Here is a 26,872-nt window from a genome sequence, read left to right on the forward strand (position 1 = left end):
AAGTTTTTATCACAATTTTAGAGATTAAACCCTTCTGAAATTGGGAAAAATATATTTATTTACATTCATTCGAGTACACACCCAATGACTTTGTAAGCTTTAGGGAGAAAAGGTGTACATCCCAAGTGGTCAAGCCACATTTTGTACCATTGGGTGTACACCACAAAAAAGACGTGTTGGAAAATTCTTACCCAAATCAAATTCGACTGAACCAAATCAATCACAGAACATCACCATGTGATTGGTCACTTTTTTTGGAATATACACCAATAACACGGCAAGTGTACTGCACTTGCCATGTAATTGGCTTAGGTTCGATCAAGCTTGTCTGAATTAGAATTTGCCATTATATTTTACCACAAGACACTTTTTAGCACCGGTGCTGCCATTTGATGGGCCCCATGATCACTTTTAAAAAATATCACCACGTAAACTATGGACATGAATTTTCTAATATACAGGAAAAAGGGGGAAAAGGAAGAAAAAGACTAAAAATGCATTGTAACTATAAATACTCCAACCAAACCTGACCTGAGCATCATGGCCCTTCAATTCTTCTAAAAGTTGTGTTGTCCTCTTATCCCACACAAGAAGAAAATGGTCATCTGATCCTGATACCACTTTCCCTCTGTCAGAGTTTATTGCTCTCACAGTTCTTCAGACAAAGAAATTATGATTTAGGAGAAAAATGACATCATCAGTCTTCAAATGTTTCAACAAACCAACAAGCATTTGCAACTGAAACTAAGATGGGTCTCCCTGTATGTTTCTGCCTCTACATACAAGTGAAGAGCAACTATCCCATCCCGTTTCCCACACTAGACACTAATATAAAAAACAGGGATATTTACACTTCATTCTCCTAGGGTTTGGTGTAATTATACGTAAATCTCCTATGATTTGAAAAATTATATCTAGCACTCCTGAAGTTTACTTCCATTTAACAAATAAGTCCCTTAGTTAGTCAAAATTCACCGAATTTGTTGATATTAACAAAAAAATAGACAAAAAAATATATATTTACGCTCGATTGACTTATTACTGACTTATTGGAGATTAAATACGTCTTTTTATTATCAAATTATTCTCATACATCTTCACGCGTTAATACATGTAAGGAGGTATATCTTCATCGTTATAAGTGTGGTTTAGTCAGAAAAAATTGTTTAACCTACAATAAATTAGTAATAAGTCAGTCGAGAATAAATTTCAATTTTCATTCAATTTTTTTTGTTAATATCAATAAAATTTAGTGAATTTTAACTAATGGAGAGACTTATTTGTTATACGGAAGCAAACATTAGGGGTGCTAGATATAATTTCTCAAACCACAAGGGGTCCACGTATAATTACACCAAACCTTAGGGAGGTGAGTGTAATTATCCCAAAAAAAAGAGAGAGAAGTATTCCATAATACCTAGAATGACCATTTAAAGTTGCCCTGAGTTCAGAACCACGAAGGCTGGGATCCCATATCTTCACCTGCAAATTTTTACAAATTTCATATTGCAGTTATAGGAAAAAATGCAAGCAATCTCCCTGTGATATTGTAAATGAGCAAATTACCCCCCATGAAGAAAAAAAAGCAATTTACCTCCCTAATTTTTTAAAATGAAGTAATTTACCTCCCTGGAGTAATTTGTTATTTTTTTTATAGAATGATAATTTACTCATTTGTAATATCACAAGTCCTGCAACTACATTCACAGTGACAAATACCATTATGCTTGTTTGTTTTAGAATTGTGTAATATTTTAGAATGGTTCTCTAGTTTATAGAAGTACATATGAAGCATACAACAAGTGAATTGATTTTAGGACCATTTTTCAACCCAACCAACTAGTTTTAGTGGTGCCCTGAGATTTTACATAAAGGTCCAAGTGGGATTAGTAAAAGGGAAAATTTTGGTCCGGACGAAGTTTTGTCAAATCAAACTAATCAAAATGCACGTCTATCTCTGTGGTTGGTCATTTTTTCTTAATTGTACACCAATCACATGACAAATGTATTGCGCTTGCTATATGATTGATTCAGGTTCGCCGAATTAGGTCCGGGCTAGAATTTCCCTAGTTAAAGTGGGTTTTATTAGGTTGTGCATGAAATTTGGTCCAACGAAGAATATTACACTAAAATTTATGAACTTGTTTAAGAAACAGATTTTATATTTTCTTTTTCAATTTTTCTAAAAAATTTAGTAGACTCCCATCTCTCTAATCACATATATATGAGTGGGAAAAATGGCTAATATTCTACAAAGGCTAGGCAATATAGATAAATATGAAAATTACCAGGACATATCTGATTATGGTAACATAAATTGACTAAAACATCTACAGAAGAGTCATTGCATGTGCAGTTATTGCGCTAAATGATCTAAATGACATAATGTGATGCAAAATGACTAAAGAAAAGACCACGAAGATCAAAACAGTATATGAACAACCAAAATGGGAAAAGAAAAAGCTCCTAGAAGAATAAAAAGGTATAAGAATGAAAGGGAAAAATATAACTTATGTGGGGTAACATTTTTGGTTTTACACAAATTAATTTTCACAATTTAATCTTATAGCTTTAGAATTTTGGCATATTTTAGTGCTTTAGGCGAGTCGGCATTTTTGGACCTGCACGAATTTATTTACATGACTAAAATTAAAATTTAATTGAGTCATGTACAAGTCAGATGCAATTTTTGAGCCAAATTGGCCAGAAAGAACTAAAATTGCCAAAATTATAAAGTTTCATAACAAAATTACAAAAATCAGTTTTTACAGAATTAAAAATATCACTCCCCTAAGTTACCTAATTAAAGGACTAAAATTGTAATTTTTCCATGAGATTGAGAACTTAAAAGAATTCTCGTAAATGGTCAAAGTTACATGTTTGTATGTAAAAATGATAGAACACTGATACATAGCTAAACTCACATATAATATGAAAAATTATAAAAATACCCCTAAAGCTCTAAACCAATTCACAATATTTTTTATTCAATTAGTTGAGATGAAGCACCATGTTAAAAGGAATGAGAATTGCAATTTTAGTCCCACACAATAGAGTGTGTTGCACTTTTTGTCCCACGGTTTATAGGTTTAGCACATTTAATCACGTAGGATATTATATTGTAGCATTTTTGGTCCTGTATGATTATAACACATTTGGTCCCACAGGATATAAATTTGTTTATATTCTGTGGGACCAAATGTGTTATAATTTTTATCCTGTGGGACCAAATGTGACATAATTTTATTTAATGTGACAAAAAAGTTACTATAATATTTATCCTACGAGACTCAATGTATGAGACCAAAAGTGCAACACATCCTATCATGTGGGACTAAAATTGCGATTTTCCCTAAAATGAATAGACAGACTACATGATTCAACCTACATCGTGGTTTCTACTTGCAAATATCATAGTTATTTGACTACAATATTGTTGACCCATGATATGAAAATAAAGGACATGTGTATCATCCGCAACAACCTAACAAAGAGGGACTTCAACTTTTCATGAAACCTCTTTTACACACAAAATAGTCTCCTTACTCTTTTCCAATGAAATAAGAACACTCTCCTTACTTTTCTAAATACCAACCGTTGTGTCACATCGTTTCTATCTGTATATAATAAGCAATCTTTCACGCTTTAAAATATTTTATAAATAAGAGAAATATATAAATAAGTACATTATATTAATAAAAAGAAAGAAAGAAAAAAATAATAATTTATCAATTAATGTAAATTTTAAAAAGTTGAATAAGCTAATTATTTTATCATGAAGGGCATTTTTTACTTCAACAAAAATTGGTGCGGCGGTGTAAGTAACAAGATTTTTCTTTTCATATTAGTATAAATATAAAACACAAGCAAAATAAATTAGTACAAACTTAAAATTTACTTAATGACTTTCCTTTTAAGAAATAAATTTTGAAAGCCATATAATTAACTCCTAAATAAATGGCATTTTTATGAGAGTACTACATGATTAGATCATGAAGAAAGTTCTAACCAAACTTCTAATAGACCAAATTTGAAACTTTTAAGTATATACTTTCTATTGATACAAGGCACAATTGACACTTTTAATTGAAAGAAAACCTTTACTGTTGGTATAAACAAAGATTTTGAGCAAACCAAAATAGAACGCAGGCATTCTTTGACAATAGTAAAAATTACCGATTGTCAAAATGATTTAGAAAATATCAATATCTAAAACTGATTGAACTTGAAGATTGAAAATCATAAAAAAGAACATGATAATATAATTTTGAGCAGCAATGGTATACTTTTAAATTGCTGACGAATATAATTTTGAGCAGCAACGGTCACCTATACAATTGCTGACAATTGCCACCTATACAGAGCTGAAATGAAGTTTCCTTTTGGGTCTGTTATAGGGAAAAGTAGTTGTGAGGGTGAAGAAAAGAAAGAAAAAAATAGGAGAGCAGTTGATGCTTATCTTTTATTGGTCCCAAAGTGAAACTTTTGACAAAAATTTGGATCAACTAAATCTTACCGTGCAGTCTGTGCTTCCACTGATAAAAAATCCTGAATCATCACGGTCGCCAACAAGATCCCACACTTCTCTTTTGGTCACACAATGCAAAGCAGTGACTGCTCCACTATGACCTCTTAGCACACGGATAGTGGTTTGCACTTTTTTCTGTGCAATTGCTGACACATCTTGCTTGCGTGGAGATCCAATCTCTTTTGCACCTGAATAAACAACCCATCATGTTTCCAGAACAGTCCGCTTAAGTTATATTATGTTCCATGAAAATTTCTTGCAATTATAGAGCAAGTGTGATGGTCGCTTTTCTTGAATTGTACACCAATCACACGATAAGTATATTACATTTGCTATATGATTGGTTTGGGTTTGGTCGAACCCGGTCCGTGCTAAAATTTCTCTATGTTCCAGTTTGAATAAGGCATCATGTATGTATGTCCACTTACCAACACGACTAAAAGAGCCGGCTCTACGACTAAACATGCTCTGTACCCAGCTCCTTCCAACGCCAGATTCCTCTGACGATTCCTGAGTGTTATTGGTAGTGTCTTTTGGACTTGGAGGAGGCAACCCATATGAAGATACAGAATGAGATTTAGCAACATAAATTCCCCAATACCCGATACAAGTCTGTCTGGTGTGCGATAGGAATCCCCTCAGATTTATCTGAAGCAATATATACACAATAACATGCAGCAGGGTTACTCTTCCTTTTTGTGGTTTAAGCATGCTTATTCATTGAGACAAATACATTCCTAGATAAATTAGAATGTCAAGGGTTCACGTTACACAACTGTGTTAAAGAATAGGGATAATTACATTTTCACCCCTTGACTTATGGTCTAACATCCGAAAATAAGGGTAGTTTGTGTAATGATACTAACATTTTTAGTGTGTGTGTAATTTTTCAAAAAAGTAAGAGGTGGTTACTGTAAGTGATAATGATATTTTAGTGGGTGTATGTATAATTATCTAAAAAATAAGGGTGATTTGTGTAAACAAGCCATAAATCAAAGGGTGTAAATATAATTATCCCGAATCGGGGAGCACATCTAGACCGAAATACTGCAAGCTTACAACACTTGGAGATGTATTATTGTTGACGAAAAAAAAGATATGACTATTTTGTGAAGATATATTCATATCATGAAGAAAGGATAATTATTAACATTATATAGATATAGATACTTACACAAGCACAAGTTTTCGATTTTACCAAGTATTTCAAAATGGTGTAGGTTTTCACAAGCAAAAGATTCGATGCTCAATTTCGACACTAGTGAACACGTCATATCTTTAGTTTCTACTCTTCAAGTCAACATTGTTGGTAGTTATTACACACTTCGGTTTCAATTTAGGGGTGGCAGACGAGTCGAGCCGCTTGTGAAGCCTCGATTTTAGCTCGAGCTCAAGCTTCTTCTGCTCATCAGCTCGCAAGCCTTTTTCTATTTTTTTATGTTTTTATTAATTTTATATTCAAAATTGAACATATATTATAATTATTAATCAATATCATACATTTTAATTCTATTTTGAATAACAATAAATTATGGTACTTTTATTTATTTTTTATAGAAATATAAATTTAATCAACAACTTAATAAATTATAATATTTTTTATAAAATAATTATTTAATATGACACATATAGACTTTATGTTATATTTTAATATATATTTGTATTGTGTTATACTTTCTTTAAATTGACAAGTAATTTACTTATGATTTTTTTTCGATTTCTGAGTTTTATATTTATATCAAATACATACTTGCATTATGCAATCTATTTTATTACTCATAAATTTATGTCCAAATTTAGTGATTCCTATGAATTAATCTAAAAATAATGATAATAATAACAATAATGATAGTTGAATAATTTCAATTATTTTTATTATTATTTTATTATATGTATATAATGAGATAAAAAAGTTTAATCAACATTTACCATATCTTAAAATCCGGAAGCCCAATTCATACCAACATTTACCATATGATTTAAAATCACATGGTCTGATTCAACGATACACCATCTTGAATGTTACTCTTATGTTTCGAGTACGATATCTCGACATCCGTATATCCAATAAGTCTAAAACTTTACCAAACGTATTTTTTTGTAAGTTTGATCATATCTAACGATTTGATCTGAACTTTGATGGTCCGATTAACCCATGTCGTTCAACAATGTAAAATAAAAGTTACATCAATATAATACTAATGTTTATAAATATATAAATTTATTGCAGATTGTGAACATATATTAATCTCAACTATAAGATACTTATATGTATTTCAATTGCATTATTCTAGATAATGGATACTTTTCTACCATTTTTAATTTCGAGTATGATTTTTTTTTTTTTGATATATTTTACTAATTATATTACTACTAAACTAATTAGTAGTTTATATTTATAACAATAAATTGAAATATCATACTATATTTGGTATATATATAACATAGTATGCATTATGCAATCTATTAATTACTTATAAATTTATGTTAAAATTTGGTGATTCTCATGATTTAATCTAATAATAATAATTAAAAAAAAATTAGCTCGAGCTCAAGCTCAACTATAAGAGCTCGAGCTCACCAAAAAAGGTCAGCTCGACTCGTTTACACCCCTATTCCAATTTTGGGTATTTATAACCTATGACTGTCTCCCAAAATTAGTTCAGTTTTCTTGCCCACAAAATACATGTTATAATTACTGATCCTTTTAGAGATCCACCACCCATGGATATTCTACTCATAAACCTTCTTCTATTTTTTAAGTATTGTTATGTTTTCAGTACCTACAGCTAACTCATATTATATATTTTTTCTTGCACAAAAAGAAAAGATATTATAGTTTTTCAGTAGATTGAAGATAAAAAAGAGTTTGTGTATGACTCGTACTAAAGGAGTAAAGCTTAAATATTTCAAGCCAACAATATCTTAACCATAAAGTTCCAGAAAAATAAAGGCATTTAACAAAAAACATATTATTTAACTTACAACGTGTTTATACCCAATGTTGTTTTTTCCCGCTATTGTTTCAATCATGTACCATGCATCGCTGTCTGGAAGCCCCAAACCAGCCTCCATAACAAAAAAAGATAGTCAAAACAGAACTTCAAATAAGGAATAGTGTAAGAAAATGAACGACACAGAAAAGAAATACCATATGTATTGCCACTATGATTAGTTGTGTTGTCACCAATGTTGCATAGTTGGTTGACCTGACATAATAATAGCATAAAAAGAACTCTCACTTACAATATGGCAAGTATAACATTTTGTAGGTTAAAAACGTATATTTTTAATCATCAAAGTAAAAAACATGGAAACCAAATAGAGCCTCCTAACATTAGGATGTCTAGAAATTAACACTTGAATAAACTGTGAACAATTTCCTTACATGTTTACTTTTGTCCTCTGCCTACTGATAGGCTAAAAGTAAGATTAAAAATATATATTGAAATAAGCAAGCTTTTACTAAGTTACAATATAGCAGACAAGTCCAAGCAAAGAGTTTAAGGTTAGAGAGGATACTTTCTAAGGCATATTAAAGGAACTTAAACGCAACTTTAAATGTGGCAACTATCTAAAGGGCAATTGTATTTTACTTTAATACATATTGAAATCTCCTTTCGTGGTTTAGGCCTTGTATATAATCAGTTAATATCTCTCATTGATGCGGCTTGCAATTCGATCGATGCCCCGTTGCGCGAGGTATTGTCCGCTCTGGCTTCGTATGAGCCTCAGGGTTTGTCCTGAGAAGGCACCTCGCTTGGGAGAAGAGATTGAGTGACTTATAAGCCCCCAAGTCCTCTCCCTAACGAGGTGCCTTTTCAGGACAAACCCATGAGGCTCGTATGAAGCCAGAGCGGGCAATATCTCGAGCAACTGGGCACCGATTCAGTCGCAAGCCGCATCACCATATTACAATTATTAGACATGCGGAGTTGCTACTGGTACAACAGCTCTCAAATCCTCCTATTTCCACTGTCAAGACATGGCTCAGCTTGCCGCCAATTGGAGTTAATCACAAAGCAATAGTAACTCCCCTATTTCCATGCTTCACCCTCTAACTGCAAATAACTATTCATTGCAACCAAATAAAACCAAGAAAACAGATCACATTCTCATCATCTAGATTGTGGGTTAAATAATATGAGATTTCTAGAACTAATGTTACCCATAGATTATGCCTTTGTGAACATAGCAGAACACAATGGAAAGACATCCATATTGGGCTAATATTTTATTTCACACAAGGAAATATGAATTTATTATACCATGGAGCACTTTATGAATTGTAATCACTATCTTTCTTCTAAACACTTATTTTCTTAATTAACATTATCCTGTCACTTCAAAACAAACAAGATCGTAGTCCTACAAGCGATATTGGCAGCCTTCCTCATTTAAACCAATTGATAACAAAATGACATTAGCAAAAATGATTTTCCATCAAGTACTCTTCTAAGAAAACAAAGACAACCATAATTCACAAGAATTTTACTCAGATAGGGGATGTGGGTAATGAACTTGCCTATTATTGCATCAAGCAAATGAATTATTTCAAGAGCATCAAACTAATAGTATATATCCTTACTTGCTAGCAAAGCGGTCAATCAGATCGTCAAAGTACCCTTCCCAAAAGCTGCAGATAATAATACGTAATACAATCAAAAGCATGTGAAATATATCTACACCACCAGTAAGCACAAACATTAAGGAAATATGTGCATTCTGTAAGCATTAAAAAACTTTAATCTACCAAGTTAAACACTTATCACAACCCCATTACTACTTGTCAGAAGTGGAAGTAATAAAAAACTTTCAAACATAGAAAAGGGAAACTTTTCCTGTTTGCTTACCTACTCAGTTACATGGCAAGCATTTAAGGTCAGATAGAAGAGATTTATTTTAGGTTTGATGTGTTATGCTCAGATGTTAAGCAGTTTTTCATCAATCCCAACTTTGGTTGCCCAACAGAATGATTCCAGAGACAAATCTTCTGAAACATAGAAACTTCTTAGCCACAGTAATTCGTTCTTCTATCTTATACGCAAATAATTTTAAGCAGGCATTTATTAACTAGAACCTGCAAATTGGGGGGTATCAACATCACTATTTATTGGTTTTGGTGTAAGTGATGACTTTGACCTTTCTGACACTCCCATCAACAAAAAGTACACTTTGTGCGTTTTGCAATTGAATGGAACTTCACTTTTAGAATGTTGATTTTAGCAATAATGATGGTACATATTTTTCCAGCATGCATATGCATTGTTTTAGGTTGCTTCAATTTGTGTGTGCTTTTATATGGTCATCCCATGATTCTCTAGGATAGTGCTCTCAATAGAGAATGATCAACTGAAATTTAGGGCGAAAGTGCTGGAACTAACTTGTGACATGTAATAGGAGGCGTTTGCCTATCATGCGCATGATAAGTAAAAATACTTCATTTTTGCTTCTTCAAAGAAACCATTAGATACTTCTGATCAAGTTATCAAGTTGATTTCTAGTTAAAACTTAATGCATGAGAGAAATGGTTCTTATTGATTTTTAGAAGGGTCCTTACTAATGTAATTGAAGTGTTCTGGATCTAAAACTTTTGTATGATATCTCATATTTGCCTTTCTTTTGACCAAAGGGCCATCACAAACTGATCGTTCCTCTCTCCTTATCCCTTGGCAGCTAAAGTTTACTTGTCTTAGAGTTTTAATGCATTATTTATCAGGTAGTACCAAGAATTGTTCTCAACTTCGCTTTTCTGAGACCGGTGAACCTCAAAGAACCAAGCTTTTTTATTCCTAGTGAAAGTCATTTATTCACTGATTAAAGTTATTCTTCAGCTGATTTGATTTATAGATTCAATTTGAACTGGATCATAGGCATAAGATTTGATTGTTAAGTGACTTTGTGAATTATGATGGACGTTCACTATTGTGCTATCTACGGATTGAAGGATTTGGAGATGGGTTTGAAATCCACTTCAATGGCTCCAAAAGTGTATCAAAATGGGAGATCAAGGATTTGGAATCTATTATAACATCAAATTGAACAAGATCTATAGATTTGTTGTAATGGATTTGAAACCTTAGCTTTGAATCCATCCCTATGAACATAATCATAAGACATTTATGGATTATGTTATTCCCATGATATGTTGGGGGAGGTCATTCAGGTGTCTTAGTTATGGAAACTCAAAGGGGAGTTGCATGTCTAGAGCTTCTGTAGATAGTGTTCCAGCTAGGCCTCTCCAAGGGCATTACAGAACCCACCAATTAGTATTTTCTATCTGTTGTTTATGTAGGCACAGTCTCCAAACTAAAAATTCTGAGTATCTTTAATGCACGAGGTTGAAAAGATGTCATGAGAACTAGATTTTGTTCAATAAATCGTGATGACATAAAAACAGTAAGCATAAGTGATCTAAACACTTAAAGAACAGATGCCGTGGAAGATGTTAGAACAAATAAATGGAAAAATGTTGGAGCCGAGTGCAAAAGATGACATGCATACCGTAATTCCTCCCAGATGGAAAGAAAACGAATGTGTCCCTGAACATAATCGGAAACATTGTTCATGTCCTTTTTGTGCATTTCAGCAGACACTTCAAGGGCATCTCTTATAGTTGCCATATCATTCCGGGCAATAGCACGACTAATGGCTGTTTTGAGCTATTAGCAAAACAAATTAACTACTTTAATGCTGCCAATCTGAAATAAGGATACTTCTTGAAGTGAATTACATACAAACAACATAAATATGCAAATCGAGTTCCTTGTGTAGGATGTCGTTCTTTCTTTTCTTTTTGTTTTTTGAATAAATATAAAAACTTTTTTTGCATGTTAAAATATAGAGAGATTGTAAAGCTTTCTAATTTTGAAAATAGTCAAAATTTGGATACTTTTCAGACAAGCATAAAGCATTCCAGATCATTGACTAAGAACTTTTTCCATAAAGAGTTCATATAATTAACGAAACTGAATGGAGAAATTTGAGGTGTGAAATCTGTTTCGCAGACTAATCCGCACATAATGGAGTCATAGTTCTCCTTCCAGAGCAACCAGTGTCAAATTCAAGATTTGCTACTACTGCTATGAAACATATCTAGTTATGCATGTGGTGGAATGGTACTTTATTTCAAGAATTGGCACATAGAAACAGATTATTAGAGTTTGCATTAACCGATCCTTTCTTACCAATGCCTATTTTCCTTGTTGAGATAAGCTTACAAATATAAACATCCCAGAGTTATAGGACATATCAACATTAGATGCTTAATTGTAACTGGAAAGAAAATTATAACTGTTGAAAGCAACTCCACTGTAATAAATCTATTGTGCACGGGCATCCGAAAATGTCATCCACAAAAATATGAACTACATCTCTTTTATTTTATGCTTAGTGTATGAGAACCTTGTAATCATTCACAGTAAAAGGAGTAAAGAAGGAACATAATTGAATATATTGACTTTAAAGAATGCGAGAAAGTATTTATATTGCAAATCATCATCATGCTTCAAAAAGAGTAAGATTAAACAAACCAGTTCTTTCACTGCAATAAACTGCTCTTCCGTTAATTGACAGTTCCATCCCTACAGGAAAAGAAGTACGGAAGTTACAATATCTAGGTGAAGACCTATATTATTAGTTGTGCCTGTGAGATAGAACATACTGTATAAATATGCTCTCTTATACATTCAACAAAGCCACTGCCACCAATCCCCTCAGCATCAGACTCAATTAAAGCTGATAAAGCAGTAAACGCTTCTCAGTAAATTACTTGTCTTTGCATGTCCAAGGAAATAACAAATGTACTCCACAAAGATAGGTGACTAAATTTAGTCAAGTCACAAGATCATACCAAGAATAGTTCCATACTCAAAAGAAGAAAGAGGATCCTCAGTTGTTTCCAATTTCAAAAGCCTGAGCCACAATCCCTGTTTAATGGAAGCCGGATTTTTAAGAGTCAAAGATCTTTTGCAGCAGCAAACAAAATAGGAGAAGATATTCGGCTTCTAAGGAAGCATTTCTTCTCAGAACTACTAAACAACGTTGAAATACAAATATAGACCTAATCGAGTAACAAAGGCATCCCAATAGTCCAAAAGATGATCACTGGACGAACATCATCTAGTTGTCCAACAAGTGTATGCTATGAATCCTTCATCTTTTCAGTTCTCAAAGCACAAATTGTCTAGTGCATAATATCAGCTTAATGATTAAATGAACCATGAAGATAATTGAGTAAGAATTTAGAGACTGCACCCATATCAAAGTCATGTAAAGGACGAGCCAACACGCTTAACAGGTATCTCAAATTAAAGTTGAGGACAGTCATGTCCTCATTGCTCTTCATTGTAAATATTAATATAAAAGAATATGTCCAGGTGTAAACGCAATACACAAGAACCTAACAAACCATAAACATATGGGACACACATAACTCCACTCGAGAATGTGAGAAAAACAACCAAATTAATGCCAACTACAAATATAACATAGAATCTGTCTTAAAATTCCATAAATTCCATGCAACGAATAAGAAAATCATCAATCCAGATGACCGGAAAAGACTAATGACCACATTCTTGATTAACTACACCCAAGTTCATTTAAAGATTTTACGGTGTAATAGAACTATGCTACCAAGGATAGCCAATCAATAAGACACTACCAAGTGCAAAACTCTAGCAAAACGAGGGGCTGAGGTCAAGGGAAAGATATTCAAACATAATATAGATACCACTAAGAGAATATACCTGCAACTTCACTTTAATGTCCAAAACCATGCGTTCTCTTTCAGCCTGTAAGCATAGATAATCCAGTTATTCTAACTACTAAAGTTGGCAAGGGAAACCACATAAATTACCATGATATGATACTCACATCCCTCTCCATTGCACTTAGGCTTTCATAATAAGAATCTCTCCCAGAAGGTATTGAAGGTGAACTGCGTAAAGAAAAATGCAAAAGAATTATGGCTTCTAGAAGCAAAAAATAAGTTTGTTTAGGGGATAAAGGATGATCTTGATTTCTCGTGTCGTATACTTCTTAAGCTTTGCAGAATACTCTAGAGCTCCACTTGCTGCTGCTAGAATCTGCTTCCTCTTCTCTTCTTGCTCTTCTGTTCTAATATTTGAAGGGAACCTGTCATAAGAATACTCAACACCTGATTCTGCATGGAACGAGGAAATTGCATTAGTACCACATCTTAGGGACCTTCTCAATCTTTATGCGTATTCTAGAAGCATCTAGTTCAAAAGGTATTCAGTTACCTGACATCTCTACAGTAGGATCATGAATAGTTACAATCTCAGGCTCGATAGAAACTGAGGGGAGAATTGATGTAGGATTTTGTCCCTTGTCAATAGCATCTTGTAACTTATCAAGAAGGTTTTTGCCATTTTCTTCAGAACCAAGACCTCTCTCCAAATAATCGAAGAAACCTTGGGACTCTAAAAACTGGGTTATCTGTTAAAGTTGAATGTAAAATATAAGATTCAGGGTTCTCATTCTATAAAATTACAAAATAATAGAAATTGACGATTTCTAACAAATAGAGAGTTATTAGCAGGTCATAAAGTAATGACAATCAGTAGAAACAAACGAACAACTCACCATTGGGTCTGGTGGCTGGTTTGTTGAACGAGAACGCTGCCTCAGAAAAGCCTGGCTATTGAAGACTTGGGTTGCAGTGTTTTCCTGACAAGTAATAGTTTAGAGCTTGCTTCACGTAGACTACTGAGTCAACTATTTTGATTTCCAAGAAAAATAAGGTAGTAGCTTCATACCATAAAATTGCGATAGCCACCTAAAATTGATGCTAGGAAATTTAGGAATATAAACCTGCGAGAATAAAAATAATGTACATGGTTGAGATAGACATGGTTATGAAATCTTCTTTTTTATTCCGTGGCTCTGCTCTAACAGCTATAAGAATCAATACACAAGTAGAAAAAGTGTAAGGTAAACTGGAGGTAAAAACTCAGCAAAAAACTATCATAATCCAAAAAAAAAACTATGAAATGATATTTAACATTGAATATCTCATACACAATAAAGTCACATCCAGCATATGTTCTACTCTAATTTATGCACTATACAGATTTAAATGGAACAGCAATTATATGTAATCTCACTCGGTCTAAAACGTGGACATCTCAAATTCATAACAACTATCATGAAAGAAGCGCAAAGACATGTACCTCAATATATTATTACTTAAAATCACCACCTGAACAAATTAGATGGAAAGAAAATTGTGGAGCATCAAAGTAGTCATAAAACATGTGGAGGTGTGATGTGCAAAGCTGATATGAAGTGCAACTGAAGCTAATAATATTGAGCTAATTACCACATAAGATCCAGTAAAATACGACAGTATGATGCATATTGCAAAGTCAAGTATCACCATTCATTTTATGCAGACACCACTGGCGACAACATTAATTGTGAGTTCACAAGCAACTGCAAACAAAAAGTAGACTTAAAAATATAAATAAATAAATAAAAGACAACTAAAACTCTCACCAATTTGAACTACAACTTAAATAAAAAAACTTTAGCAAAAAGAATAACAAGCTAAACCGTCTCATATTTGGGTAAAAAATTGTTGAAGAACATAACATCATCAACAAATTTCTTGGTTGAAGCTACTGAAAAGAATATACTTCGCACCAGAATAAAATTCAAAGTCTTCAATCAAAGAGGTCATAAGCTCAGAAACGTAGTCATAAAGTCATTTAATGTATTTAAGATAATGACATCCAGCCTATCAATAATTATTTCATAGGAGTTCATGCAAACCACCAAGAATCACCTAAGATAGAGATCATGATCCTCTCCCCACATTTTGCCGCCAACTTTAGGACACTGCTCAACAAAGGAGCTATCCTTCATGTAGTCTATGCTAACAACATTTGGATGTAATAACTTCAATAAATCACTACGCAAAGCACTGTTCTCTGGTTCAGGTACGGATGGAATTTCCTCTGAGGTGGTGATGAGATTATGCTCAAGGTCAACCACGACTACCTGCAACGAAATGGAAATATACCTAATTCCCCTTACAGACAAGTCATTGATTTAGCAGTCAATACAACTGTGTACTATCAAACTGCTCTTAATAGGAACTATAATGTAGTGAAGAGAATAATAAAAATACAAGCTGCGGCATTTTGGTGTTATGTACAATATAAATAAGTAAAACATAAACTTTATCAAATTATGTTATAACTGGAAAATTTATGGTACTAAGTATAAGCTTAATATTTCAGAAGAATATGACAAGAAGACATCACTGGGCAACAACATTGAATGCCAAAACTTGTCAGACTAACTTGAAGCTAAGTAGAAGAGAAAGACTTGGCTTTTATTCTGGGCAAAGTTGGATCAAAGTCAGAGAATCGAAATATATTTTTGTCTTACCGCCATCATATACAACTGTATCCATTTACATTGTGGAATTCACTTTGGCCATGGTAAAACAACCATGAACTGTGGAGTGGAAAACCCCTTCTCCCTTACACTATGGCCATTATTGAATGTTAAGACTAGCATCACCATATCCACAATGTGCCACCTACTTTCCTTTTAGTAATAAAAGAAATGAACATTTCATTCCACCAATAAATAACTAAGATATTTCCTTAAAGGAATTCAAAATATTGAATGTGTCTCGGTTAATCAACTTTAGATTTTTTCGATCACTATGTCCAAATAATTTTCTCAAGTCTAATAAGCATCTCAGGACGTGAAAGCATGCCAAAACAACCTTAGCTACTCCAAACATGAAATATCCAACATCAAGGGTGACTGGAAGGTTAACCACTAATGAAGTATATTATAATTATGTAAAAGATATATTTACATTTCACGAAAAAGTGATTGAAGAAAAATAACATAGAATTTACACATAGTGATTGATTTTCTTGTGTTAAGTATAACTTTTGCGATTAAACATTTCTATGACAAAAACTTTTCTAGATAATGGAAAATTGTGAATCCACATGTATTTCTTGAATCAAGTGAAGTGAGGACAATTTATGCCCTCGAATTTTCCTTGAATTGAAATATATATACTTTAAGGGCCATCATCCATCATATTCCTATCGGATGTGTTCAAATAAAGTCAAAACCCAAATTTGTGAAGGAAGAAAAAAAGAAGAAAGAAAATATATTGGATAAAATAGAAAGCTCTAGTAAGCTGTCATCATATATTCTGCCTTCAAGTGGCTCAAACCTCCCATCAGAAGTTTCTCCAGTTTCCTCTTTTTATGGTCTTTTCTGTTACCTTAATGATTATGCAGTAGCCAATTACACCAATTCAGCTTGTAATTTTGACTTCCACTTTCTTTCACACCACAAGCAATTGTCTTGGCATCACCAATGAATCTAATATGCTTCATTTAAATCTAACGTTCACAAATTAAGTTTCTTGAGGAATGGATTGGGTTGGAAGATTAATGGTTCCAGTAGTTCCGGCTATGAAACTGCACAGTGTTAGAACCAGATGGCTGATTTAGTAGACAAAACATTTTTCCTTGAAGTACTAGTTTATGAGGCATACAATTCTTATACTCTATCTAGCTTAGAAAGCATCCTAGGTTTGCAGTCCAGGAGGTTCCATCACCATGTCCAATCTAGTAGTTTTCAATTTTATGCATCCTTATGGCAAGCAATCTAAAGAAGATAAAGAATTGTAGAATAAATCTATAGTGGATGACTATAAAACAGAAGAACTATAGACAAAACAGGCAACCAACAAAGAACTTACACCATCCATCATCAGCCCAAAAGTGTCAACACCAGAATGAAGGCCCATCATATATGGTGTGGGAGCATCAATATAGTCAACTCCACTGTAAAATAGTAACGGAATGTAGACATGCTTCAGCACAAAAAACATAGTAAGATTAGAACATTCCCCTGAAACTACACAGGATGGTATTAGATTCATTTATCATATAGTGAAAATAATGTATCTCAAAAGCTTATGTCAAGAAGACACTGATTTACCTGCCACCGAAATGGATATATTAAATGGCATATGGCCTCTGATACAAGAGTTAGAAGAGAGTATCTGCACAAGCAATGTAAATGGCAAGTTAATAATGTGTATAACTAATAGCACATTTACAAGGATAATTACATCCACCATATATGAGGTCCCTCTTGGGAAATTCGACGCGGCCCATGTGAATTTGGTCCCACATGAGCTTTGAATCAATGGATTAACACATGATGATCATCCAATAACTGATAGCTTATGTGGATACAAACTCATACGGGTGGCATCACCGAACCCTGTGTCCTTCATATAGGAACAGTACCTCGACTCCCAGGAATTAAACCATCTTCCCTGGACTCGGACTTCAAAAAATGTAGATTCCCACAACAGTTAGACCATATTGCAGGATGTTGTGACATCAACAAGGACATTGGAATCCATATTAGCCCTTAACTCACATATTACATGAGCCTAGATAAAATTAATGGACTAAATTGCCCTTTTTCATCTGATTTCTCCTGTGTGACATAAGATGGCCATTACTTGCATTACCATTTGTACGGCATAAAGAATCATAATGGACATCCAAGATGAAGGTTATACAAAATATTAGTATACAAGTATGTGTGTGTAAACAAAGGAGGCTGCCTTCTCCATCTCCAACTAAACTCACACCCACCTACATCCCCTGCGCCAACACCTTGCTCTATAGTTTTGAAATTATCCAACCACCCTATCCAATCACCACTCACTCAGTAAGCCCAACCCATGCATGGGTTTAGATCCCATTACCAAAGTTGACACTAACCATTGCAGACATCCTTTCTCACCCCCAACTTGGCATCTGACATCCCCCCAATTCAATACCTTTAAATTGGAATCCGTGGCTTGTATGACCAAGGCCAAGCTTGTGGCGGTTGCACTCCCTGGCTGAATGAAGTTGCAAGGGATGCAAGCCTACAATTATTGCAGGATGGAGCAAGGCAGTAAAAGGCTGAGCGGCATGTGGTGGCCTAAAGACATCGGCAAGCCATACGAACCCGATATAATTATCACTGAAGTTATACAGACATTATGTTCACAAGTCCCATGGATGAGACGAAAAGAGACAGGTGACCAACAAACCATACATACATGTGGTACTGCTAGAACTACAGCGGTAATAGAAGGCATCAGAGCTATTCCAACTTCTATGGGTAGTATGGCTATTCTTTGTCCCATGATGTTTTTCCCTTGTGCCAATTTGTGTCTACCATGTTATAACTTAAAGGTATAATTACATTTTCATTCTTGATTTACGATCTATTTACACCAATCGTTTAAAATGTACTTGGACTCAAGAATTTAAAATTATATATTTCAAATCCTTAATAACGAATTCTTTGAATATGTTTAGATAATTTCAAAAATAAATAATTTTAAATACTTTCATTCTAATTTTAAATTATATTTTTGATAAATATGGATGGATTTCAAATTATTTCAAATGAATTCGTTTCAAATACTTTCTCTAAATTCTTCCATCAAATTCAAATCTATCAATCCAAATACACTATTATATCTTTTGTATAATTATAAAAACTATCTTCGACTGTAAAAAAAGTATGAATAATTTGAATAATGATTTTGACCTTTAAGTAATTATATTAAGCTTGGTGTTCAAGCCCAAGCCCCTATTCCTCAAAGTAAAGAATCTACTAACCTGAATAATTCATCTTATTCAAACTAATCCATTCAAGTAAACGGTGCTCAGGAGTAGGGTCGTTACTAAGATATATTTCATGTAGAGATAAAAGTGGGAAATTTATTGGTAAATTACAAGTTTACAATCACATTTTTTGAAATTTGATATAATTACAAATACTTTCTAATTGTTTGAAAATTATGAATAACTCCCTGATTTCAGTATTCATTGAACAACGGGCTCATTCTGTTTTCCTCCAGTATCTTTTTTTCATCCAATTTTTGCAGTGCACGATCAAAATGCACTTTTGGATTATAAATTATACTTTTATATATTTTTTAGAATTTGCTAAGAAAAACTTAATGACTAATATGACCTATGAATTATTTACTTTACCTACCCTCACATTTTTTTATATTTTTTCAAATATATTTTTAAAAATAAATCTCAACTAGGGCGAAGTAGTAATTTTTACTTTTTCGTTTAGAGACAACATAATTATATTTTATTTGACAAGGATATTTGTAATTTTTTAAATTACGAAAGTATAGTAACTATACTAAGGGAAATTCTATCCCAAACCTAGTTTGTTCAAACCTGAACCATCCATATAGCAAGTGTACTACACTTACCATGTGATTAGTGTACAATTCAGGGGAACTGACCAATCATATGTCAATTACGATACACTTGCTCTATAATTGATTTTGTTCAACCAAACCTAATTCGAGCTAGAATTTTATTTATACTAAACCTAAAAGAAAAAAAAATTGTAGTTTACCCAAATTTATTTCAAGAATTATTGAAAATGTATTATAAAATTCCATGCTGCATTACACATTTAAAAGGGCAAAGAAAATACTTGTCAGAGCGGAGCAAAATCCTCCTTTCAAGCAACACAGCTGTAAATAGTTTGATGAGATTATCAACATCCAAACACTGGACCAAATGCTGGAAGGATATCTGCCATCATACCAAAATAAACAATAAATAAAAGGATAATTACGTCATATTTTTTGAAAATTTATTGTAATTATACATAAATTTTACATGATTTGAAAAATTATTTTTAATATTTTTTTTATATTTATTTTTGTTCAACAAATAATTCATTTGCTACTCAAAGTTCACAGAATTCATTAATATCAACAAAAAGTTTGAATGAAAATATATATTTACCCCAAATTAATTTATTTCTGACTTACTGTAAGTCAAATAAATATTTTTTGATCAAACTACCCTTATATATGTTTATATGCCAGTGAATATAAGGAGGTACATCTTCACCCATACAAGCGTAGTCGTTCAGGAAAGATTTGTTTGACCTACAATAATTTTGTAAGTCAATCGCGAGTAAATATGAATTTTCATTCAACTTTTTTGTTGATGTTAACGAATTCCATGAATTTTACTAGCAAATGAATCTATTGTGGTTAGGAACCAAACGGCAGGGGTATTAACAAGGTGTAATTTTTCAAACTATAGATGATCTTTATTTAATTATACCAAAGTTTTAAGAAGAGTGATGTGATTATCCATAAATAAATGGATAATTACACTCTGCTCCCTTAAGGTTTGGTGTCATTAAACGTAGATGGCTTGTGATTTAAAAAATTACATCTAATACCCCTAAAATTTGCTTTTGTTCATCAAATAAATCAACCCGTTAGTCAAAATTTATCGAATTTGCTGATATTACCACAAAAAAATGGATAAAAATCCATATTTACATTTGATTAACGTATTACTGATTTATTATAGGTCAAATAATCTTTTTATGATCAAATTATTCTTATACATCTTCACACGTTAATGCATGTGAGGAGGTATATCTTCACCGTTATAAGAGTAGTTTAGTGAAAAAGAAAATATTTGACCTGCATTAAATTGATAATAAGTCAATCAAGGGTAAATATAAATTTTCATTAAATTTTTTTTAAAGATAATTTTTCAAATCACAAAAAAATTACGTACAAATTTATCAAATTCCAGAAAAGAGGAGTATAATTATGGCATAAATAAATCATCAAAAGCAATGCGTAAATGAAGGAAACAGTAGGTGACGTACATCAGCATGGGGAAGGCTATCCCTGGATGGAACCTCTACGGCGAGCAGGCTGTTCTCAATAGCAAACAGCACCCTTTCCTTTCCAGGAGCAGGCAAAGATACCTTGGAAATTACGAATGATATAACTTCCCACAATGGCCTGCTCAACAAGTTTTGAAGCTCACCGCATTACATACCCTTTTCAACACACTGGTAATTATTTAGCATTTTAATTCTTTAACTTATTAGGACAGTTAAAATAATTTTTCACATTTTTGTAATTTCAGGATAAAATTGGACGAAATTTTTAAAGTTATCAGGAAAATGACGTTAAGTCACGAAATTACAAAAGGTGATTGACCATTAGGGGACAAAAATGTCAAAAAAGAATATAATTACAGGCAGTAGCAAGGTCAGAAATTTGGTTTAGCCCTATCAAAATTATTCAATTCACAAAAAAAAAATTATAATAATTATTATAAATTAAATAGATATAGTAATATAAATACAGTTGATTCTTACGAAATTATTATTTCGACAACGGGTTGAAATTTATAGCCAAGAGGAATCTTCATAAGAAGTATAATCTACTTTTGACAAAATCACAAGATAACAAATATATATATATTTTTGGCTAGGTGAAAATCTTGTGGTTCTAACTATTAGAAAGAGACTAGATATGAAAATATCGCAAAAGTTATTTTTTAAATAAATTGATGTAAATTTTTATTAATAAGCAAGACAAATTTAGATACAAGACTTGACAGGCTAATAGATCTAACCCATCAAATCCTGTCGGCCGCTAGAGCTCGAAAAAATTTAACTTTGTCCTTAATTATAAGACTAAAAATACAATAAAATCCAAATTCCCATATGGATCAGAACTAGGAATATCTCGTCAAAATAGAGAGCACGTAGATTCTCCAATGTAAGAACCATTCCTTATTCAATGAGCTACAAAACTATATTCGTATGGAAGATGGCCAAGTCTAGTTATTTAAAAGAATCTATAAGCTCATACATTTTATAAGATGTTAGATCTTATTTCAAAATAATTTTATGAAGTGTTTGGATAAAATAAAATTATGAAGTTTTAGTAATCAATAAATTTATAATTAATTTCAAAGAATTTGTTAAAATCCTAAAAATAAGTTAACTACTTAAGGTTTTTTAGAAGGTTTATGAGCTCCTAACATCTTATATTTAGAGCTTATAAGCTCTTTCCAAAGAATTTTGTCAAACACTTTATAGCATTTTATAAGTTTTTAAACATCTTATAAGCTCACCCAAACACCCTCTTAATTGGGTCCAGATCAACTACATAAGGCGTGACGTTAAGTTTCCACATTCTCAAACAATTGGTTAGGCAATAATAACCGCTATAAATTTAAAAAGCACACCTACACGTATGTCTACTAAAGGGAAATTCATTTTCGTCCATGTAAAACTTGTACTCACGTGAATTGTAAATCGTAACATTAATGCATGATATTCATTATGATGATATTATGTATGATCCAACGATAAATAATTTATATGTGTACAAACTCACATGAATTGCACCACCAAACCATGTACTCAAGCAACTGGTTAGGCCATAAAAATCACTATAAATTTTAAAAACAAACGGACACATATGTCTACTAAAGGGAATTATGTTTCGTCCCAATGAATTTATACTCACATGAATTGTAAATCGTGAATTAACACATGATATATATAATAGTAATATCATGTGTGATCCAACGATAGATAACTTATGTGGGTACAAACTCAAATACACTGCACCACGTAACCCGTGTAAATCAATCAAAATAATCAAAGGAAAGACTGTTCACAGCAGTGATCATCTACCCATTATACCTGCTTCCCGAGGTAGCAAAACAAAGAATGTATATTTCCTCCAATGCCTCACGTAGAATGCGGAAACTGGGCGACCGTGAGACGAGGCATATGCATTTATCAGCAAAGGAATCGGCGGGAATGCGGTAAGCCTCGGCGATGTCCTCGCACACGCGATCCCGGAACGCAATGCAACTGACGTAGATCTTGGAGCCGTCCCCTTCGGTTAACACAATGGGGTAACTGCGAGGGAAGGATGTGAGGTCATTTGAATCACAGCCCGAGGAATGGAATTGGACGCCGGCGGGCAGAACACATGTGGAGAGTTGGGGCGGAGGCGGAGGGTAGAGAGAATTGTTGGAGTGAGGGTATTGATCCAACAGAGCCGGCAAGTACATGGTGTCAGTGCCATGGTAGCCTCTGCTCCCATCAAGGGTCCGGATTTCTGGGCCGATTCCGCACACGACGAAGTACTCGAAGATTTGCGGCATTGATCGATCGATGTGGGCTGGGAATGAGACGACAGGGCGGGTTCTGGATTGTTTCAGAGGTGTGGAGTGCTGATGACAATCATGTGGAGTGAGGTGAGGCGAGTTCTTCCATGACGCTATGAAATAGTGGTCGGTTGATAAAAGAACGGGTTAGTTGCTTTGATAGAGTGAACTTCCGTTTTTAATTAAAGGCTTTTATTTATATTTTTTTTATTTCATTTAAGTTAATTATTTCATAAATACACCCTAATAATTTCTTATTTTTTAGATTTAAAATTTCTGCAATACTCATGTAGTGATTTCTCTAAAATCTCCTTTTGTATTTTAAAAATAGGCGAAAGATTCGTCTCTATTTTCTTAAATATAGTTCAATCACCGCTTTCTGTTAAATCTAACCACGGACGTTAACTTTTTTTTTTTATAGAATAACCGTTATATCCTTATATAATATAATTATTTCTTATTTTTATGATCTTTTGATTAAATAATGATTGTCAGATCTAATCACTTAATCTCAACCATTAAATTTTAAAAAATTAAAGATTTGGATTATATTTAAATAATTTAAAATTATAAAAAAATATATTTTCTATATATATAAAGTTATAAAAAGAACTCTAATTACCCCTTCTCAATCACCCTCAGCCCCCACCGTCCCCCGTAGATGGGAGTGACGCAAATCCCATTGCCAGATGAAGAAAGAGGACGATGACATCAATGCCATTGCCCTTCCATGTGCAATGGCAGTCGCCCCTAATTCTTTTTAATTAATTTAATTATATTAATTAAATATATTTTAATTAATTAAAAATAATTTTAGATAATTATAATAATTATTATATTTAGATTAATTTGCAACTTATAATTATTATAATTGCTTAATATTTATATTCATGTACATATCTAAACTTGTAAAGTAAAATTTAGTATACTAGAACTCTTTGTAATATAATTTTTTTTTTATTTTTTTGATATTTAATATATATAAATATGTTTAAAAATAAAAGACTTCATATTTTCAGAAGAGAAAAAAATACAAAAAATTAAAATAAAAAATAATTTTACCATAGTAATTTTAGATACAATATAGGAGCATTTTAGTCAGTTAAAGATAAAAAAAAATATCAAAATACACAAAAAATTAAGTCTAAACGCACTTTTGGCATGTGCATCTCATCTTCCGTTAGCTTCTTACAGGAGGGAGGTTTTGTACTGAATTTATTAGAACCTTCTTAGTCTATTTCTAAATTTTAACTATTTCAAAAAAATACATAGGGATAAAATGATATTTAGGGTAACATAAAACTGACTAAAACCTTACAAAGCTGTGCAAATGAAGAATCTTTGTGAATGAGAGACATAGATTGATAAACATGGACCAAATCAAACAAGCAACATCATTTTTATTACATAGTTAGAAAAATTCAATGATTTTCACATCTTTACATTAAAAGCACAGGACACTAAACACCTTTTGACAAAAAGGGTGAGAAAAGTTAGACAAAAAGGCAAATGGATGAGATGGCAACAAAATCTCCAACCGTAGCAAAGGAAAACAAAAATCAATTATGGCGTATCCTTTGTCAGTCGAGGGATAACATATTGTACGAACACTATTCTATTATACCTTCTTTTATTTGTAAAATTTATCTTTCCAAAAAAATAAAATAAAATAGATATAATAATATAATATTTCATAATATGATTAAATATATTTTGCACTTCTAAATTAGACATTTGATCGTATTTATATCCTTAAAGTATGAAAGGTAATTAATAAAAACACCCCTAACAAAATAGTTTAACATTGATAGGACAAAAATGCCCTTCCCACGTATCCCCTCTACTTTTTATTTTACTCTTCAAAATATATTTTATTAAAAGATCTCCACCAAAGCTACTCGCAGTAATTTAAAATTTTATTCAAACTTTGTTTTGAAAATAATATTAAAATTTATAACCTTTTTATAAAATTAAGTAATACAACAAAAAATACTTATAAGCTCAATATCTGCACAATTATATTTTACAAAGTAAATAATTTATGTTAAAAAAGTACATGTAATCTGTGTAAATACATAATGCATATAATATTATAGAAAAAATATGTGATATAACTTATAAATTTTTATTTAATTACACCTCCACATAATAGAGTATATTATATCATTACTCAAAAAATTATAGATACTATATATTAATTATATTATAAATTTGCATATTGTATAACGTATACATATATGTTCAGTTTAATATCTTAAAATTGTATGGATAATATATTTTTCAGTATACCAATTATGTAAATCATTTACCAATTATATAAAAAATATAAGGATTGTAAAAACTAGATCTCTAAAGTAAGGAGTAAAATCAGTCTTTTGTTTTGTCACCCAATGAGAATGAAAACGCTCTTAGCTTGACTTGTTCTTCGATGACTCCTTGGGGTCTCATTCCATAACACACCACATGGAATTCTTTCAAGTGTTTGTGCCGGTCTTCACCTGTAAGGCCACGAAAAGTAGGAAGTAAGTGAATAAGACTAAATTTAAGTTCAAAATCAACACTTAAAGGATATTCAATGCAGAGAGGTTGTTGATTTAAGTCAAGAGAAGCCATCTCTTTGATTATTTATTCTAGATTTTGAGCCATGACTTCGTCTTTAGAGTCGCTAGACATGGGCACGTCTAACTAAAAATCTACTACTGGTTTGGAGGAAGTAGAAGCCTTTTTTTGGGTTGCTTGGTTTCTTTTTAGAGTCTACGAGCGATTTCTCGATTTTTGGGTCAAACTCAAGTTCATCTGTACAAAAAGAACGTGACTTAAAAACCAAGTAACAAGAATAATTAACCAAAGAACTTAATTTAAAAACATCAGTCCCGGCAATGAGGCCAAAATTTGATGGTTGTCGAATATACAGAAAATATTATTTTACTAAAAACTTGTGAAAGTGATGAGCAAGGTCGAATCCACATGGATTGATTTTAAATTAATTCTTTCAAGAGTAGAAATAAAATAAAAATAAGGGGGTTTTGATTAAAAATCTAGATCTAAAATTAAATAGAAGAAAATAGTATTTCAAAGAAGAATAAATATGAGAAGAATATTCCAATTAAAGACATGATCATGCTTAATTCCACAGTTAATCATAGATGCAAAGATGACAATCATTCATCAAAGATAAATTGGTTATGGCCATTGGTACGGCCTAACGCCCTCACCTTTTCTTATCTTGTGAATAGTCAAGGAACGTCCATTGACTAAATTCCTAATTAGTAAACAA

General features: G+C 32.4%; 1 protein-coding gene across 1 annotated transcript in view; it reads right to left on the reverse strand.

Moving 5' to 3' along the window:
- LOC105158031 (DENN domain and WD repeat-containing protein SCD1) overlaps positions 1-23,592 on the reverse strand; it is a 29,514-nt gene extending 5,922 nt beyond the window's left edge. Inside the window, exons 1-23 of the mRNA XM_088878137.1 lie at positions 23,123-23,592; positions 21,281-21,419; positions 20,075-20,175; positions 17,537-17,600; positions 17,295-17,408; positions 15,339-15,553; positions 14,311-14,365; positions 14,138-14,221; positions 13,795-13,990; positions 13,568-13,694; positions 13,406-13,469; positions 13,279-13,323; positions 12,381-12,456; positions 12,192-12,265; positions 12,061-12,111; positions 11,033-11,190; positions 9,117-9,164; positions 7,680-7,737; positions 7,514-7,597; positions 4,957-5,176; positions 4,517-4,716; positions 1,418-1,482; positions 527-655 (exon numbers count right to left, since the gene is read on the reverse strand). Coding sequence (XP_088734263.1) covers positions 527-655; positions 1,418-1,482; positions 4,517-4,716; positions 4,957-5,176; positions 7,514-7,597; positions 7,680-7,737; positions 9,117-9,164; positions 11,033-11,190; positions 12,061-12,111; positions 12,192-12,265; positions 12,381-12,456; positions 13,279-13,323; positions 13,406-13,469; positions 13,568-13,694; positions 13,795-13,990; positions 14,138-14,221; positions 14,311-14,365; positions 15,339-15,553; positions 17,295-17,408; positions 17,537-17,600; positions 20,075-20,175; positions 21,281-21,419; positions 23,123-23,592 — 2,837 coding nt within the window. The remainder of the gene's footprint in view (positions 1-526; positions 656-1,417; positions 1,483-4,516; positions 4,717-4,956; positions 5,177-7,513; positions 7,598-7,679; positions 7,738-9,116; positions 9,165-11,032; positions 11,191-12,060; positions 12,112-12,191; positions 12,266-12,380; positions 12,457-13,278; positions 13,324-13,405; positions 13,470-13,567; positions 13,695-13,794; positions 13,991-14,137; positions 14,222-14,310; positions 14,366-15,338; positions 15,554-17,294; positions 17,409-17,536; positions 17,601-20,074; positions 20,176-21,280; positions 21,420-23,122) is intronic.
- Positions 23,593-26,872: the final 3,280 nt, after the last annotated feature.

The sequence above is a fragment of the Sesamum indicum genome, linkage group LG3 (assembly GCF_026168435.1).
Source record: "Sesamum indicum cultivar Baizhima isolate 11 linkage group LG3, ASM2616843v1, whole genome shotgun sequence".
NCBI classification, from domain to species: Eukaryota; Viridiplantae; Streptophyta; class Magnoliopsida; order Lamiales; family Pedaliaceae; genus Sesamum; species Sesamum indicum.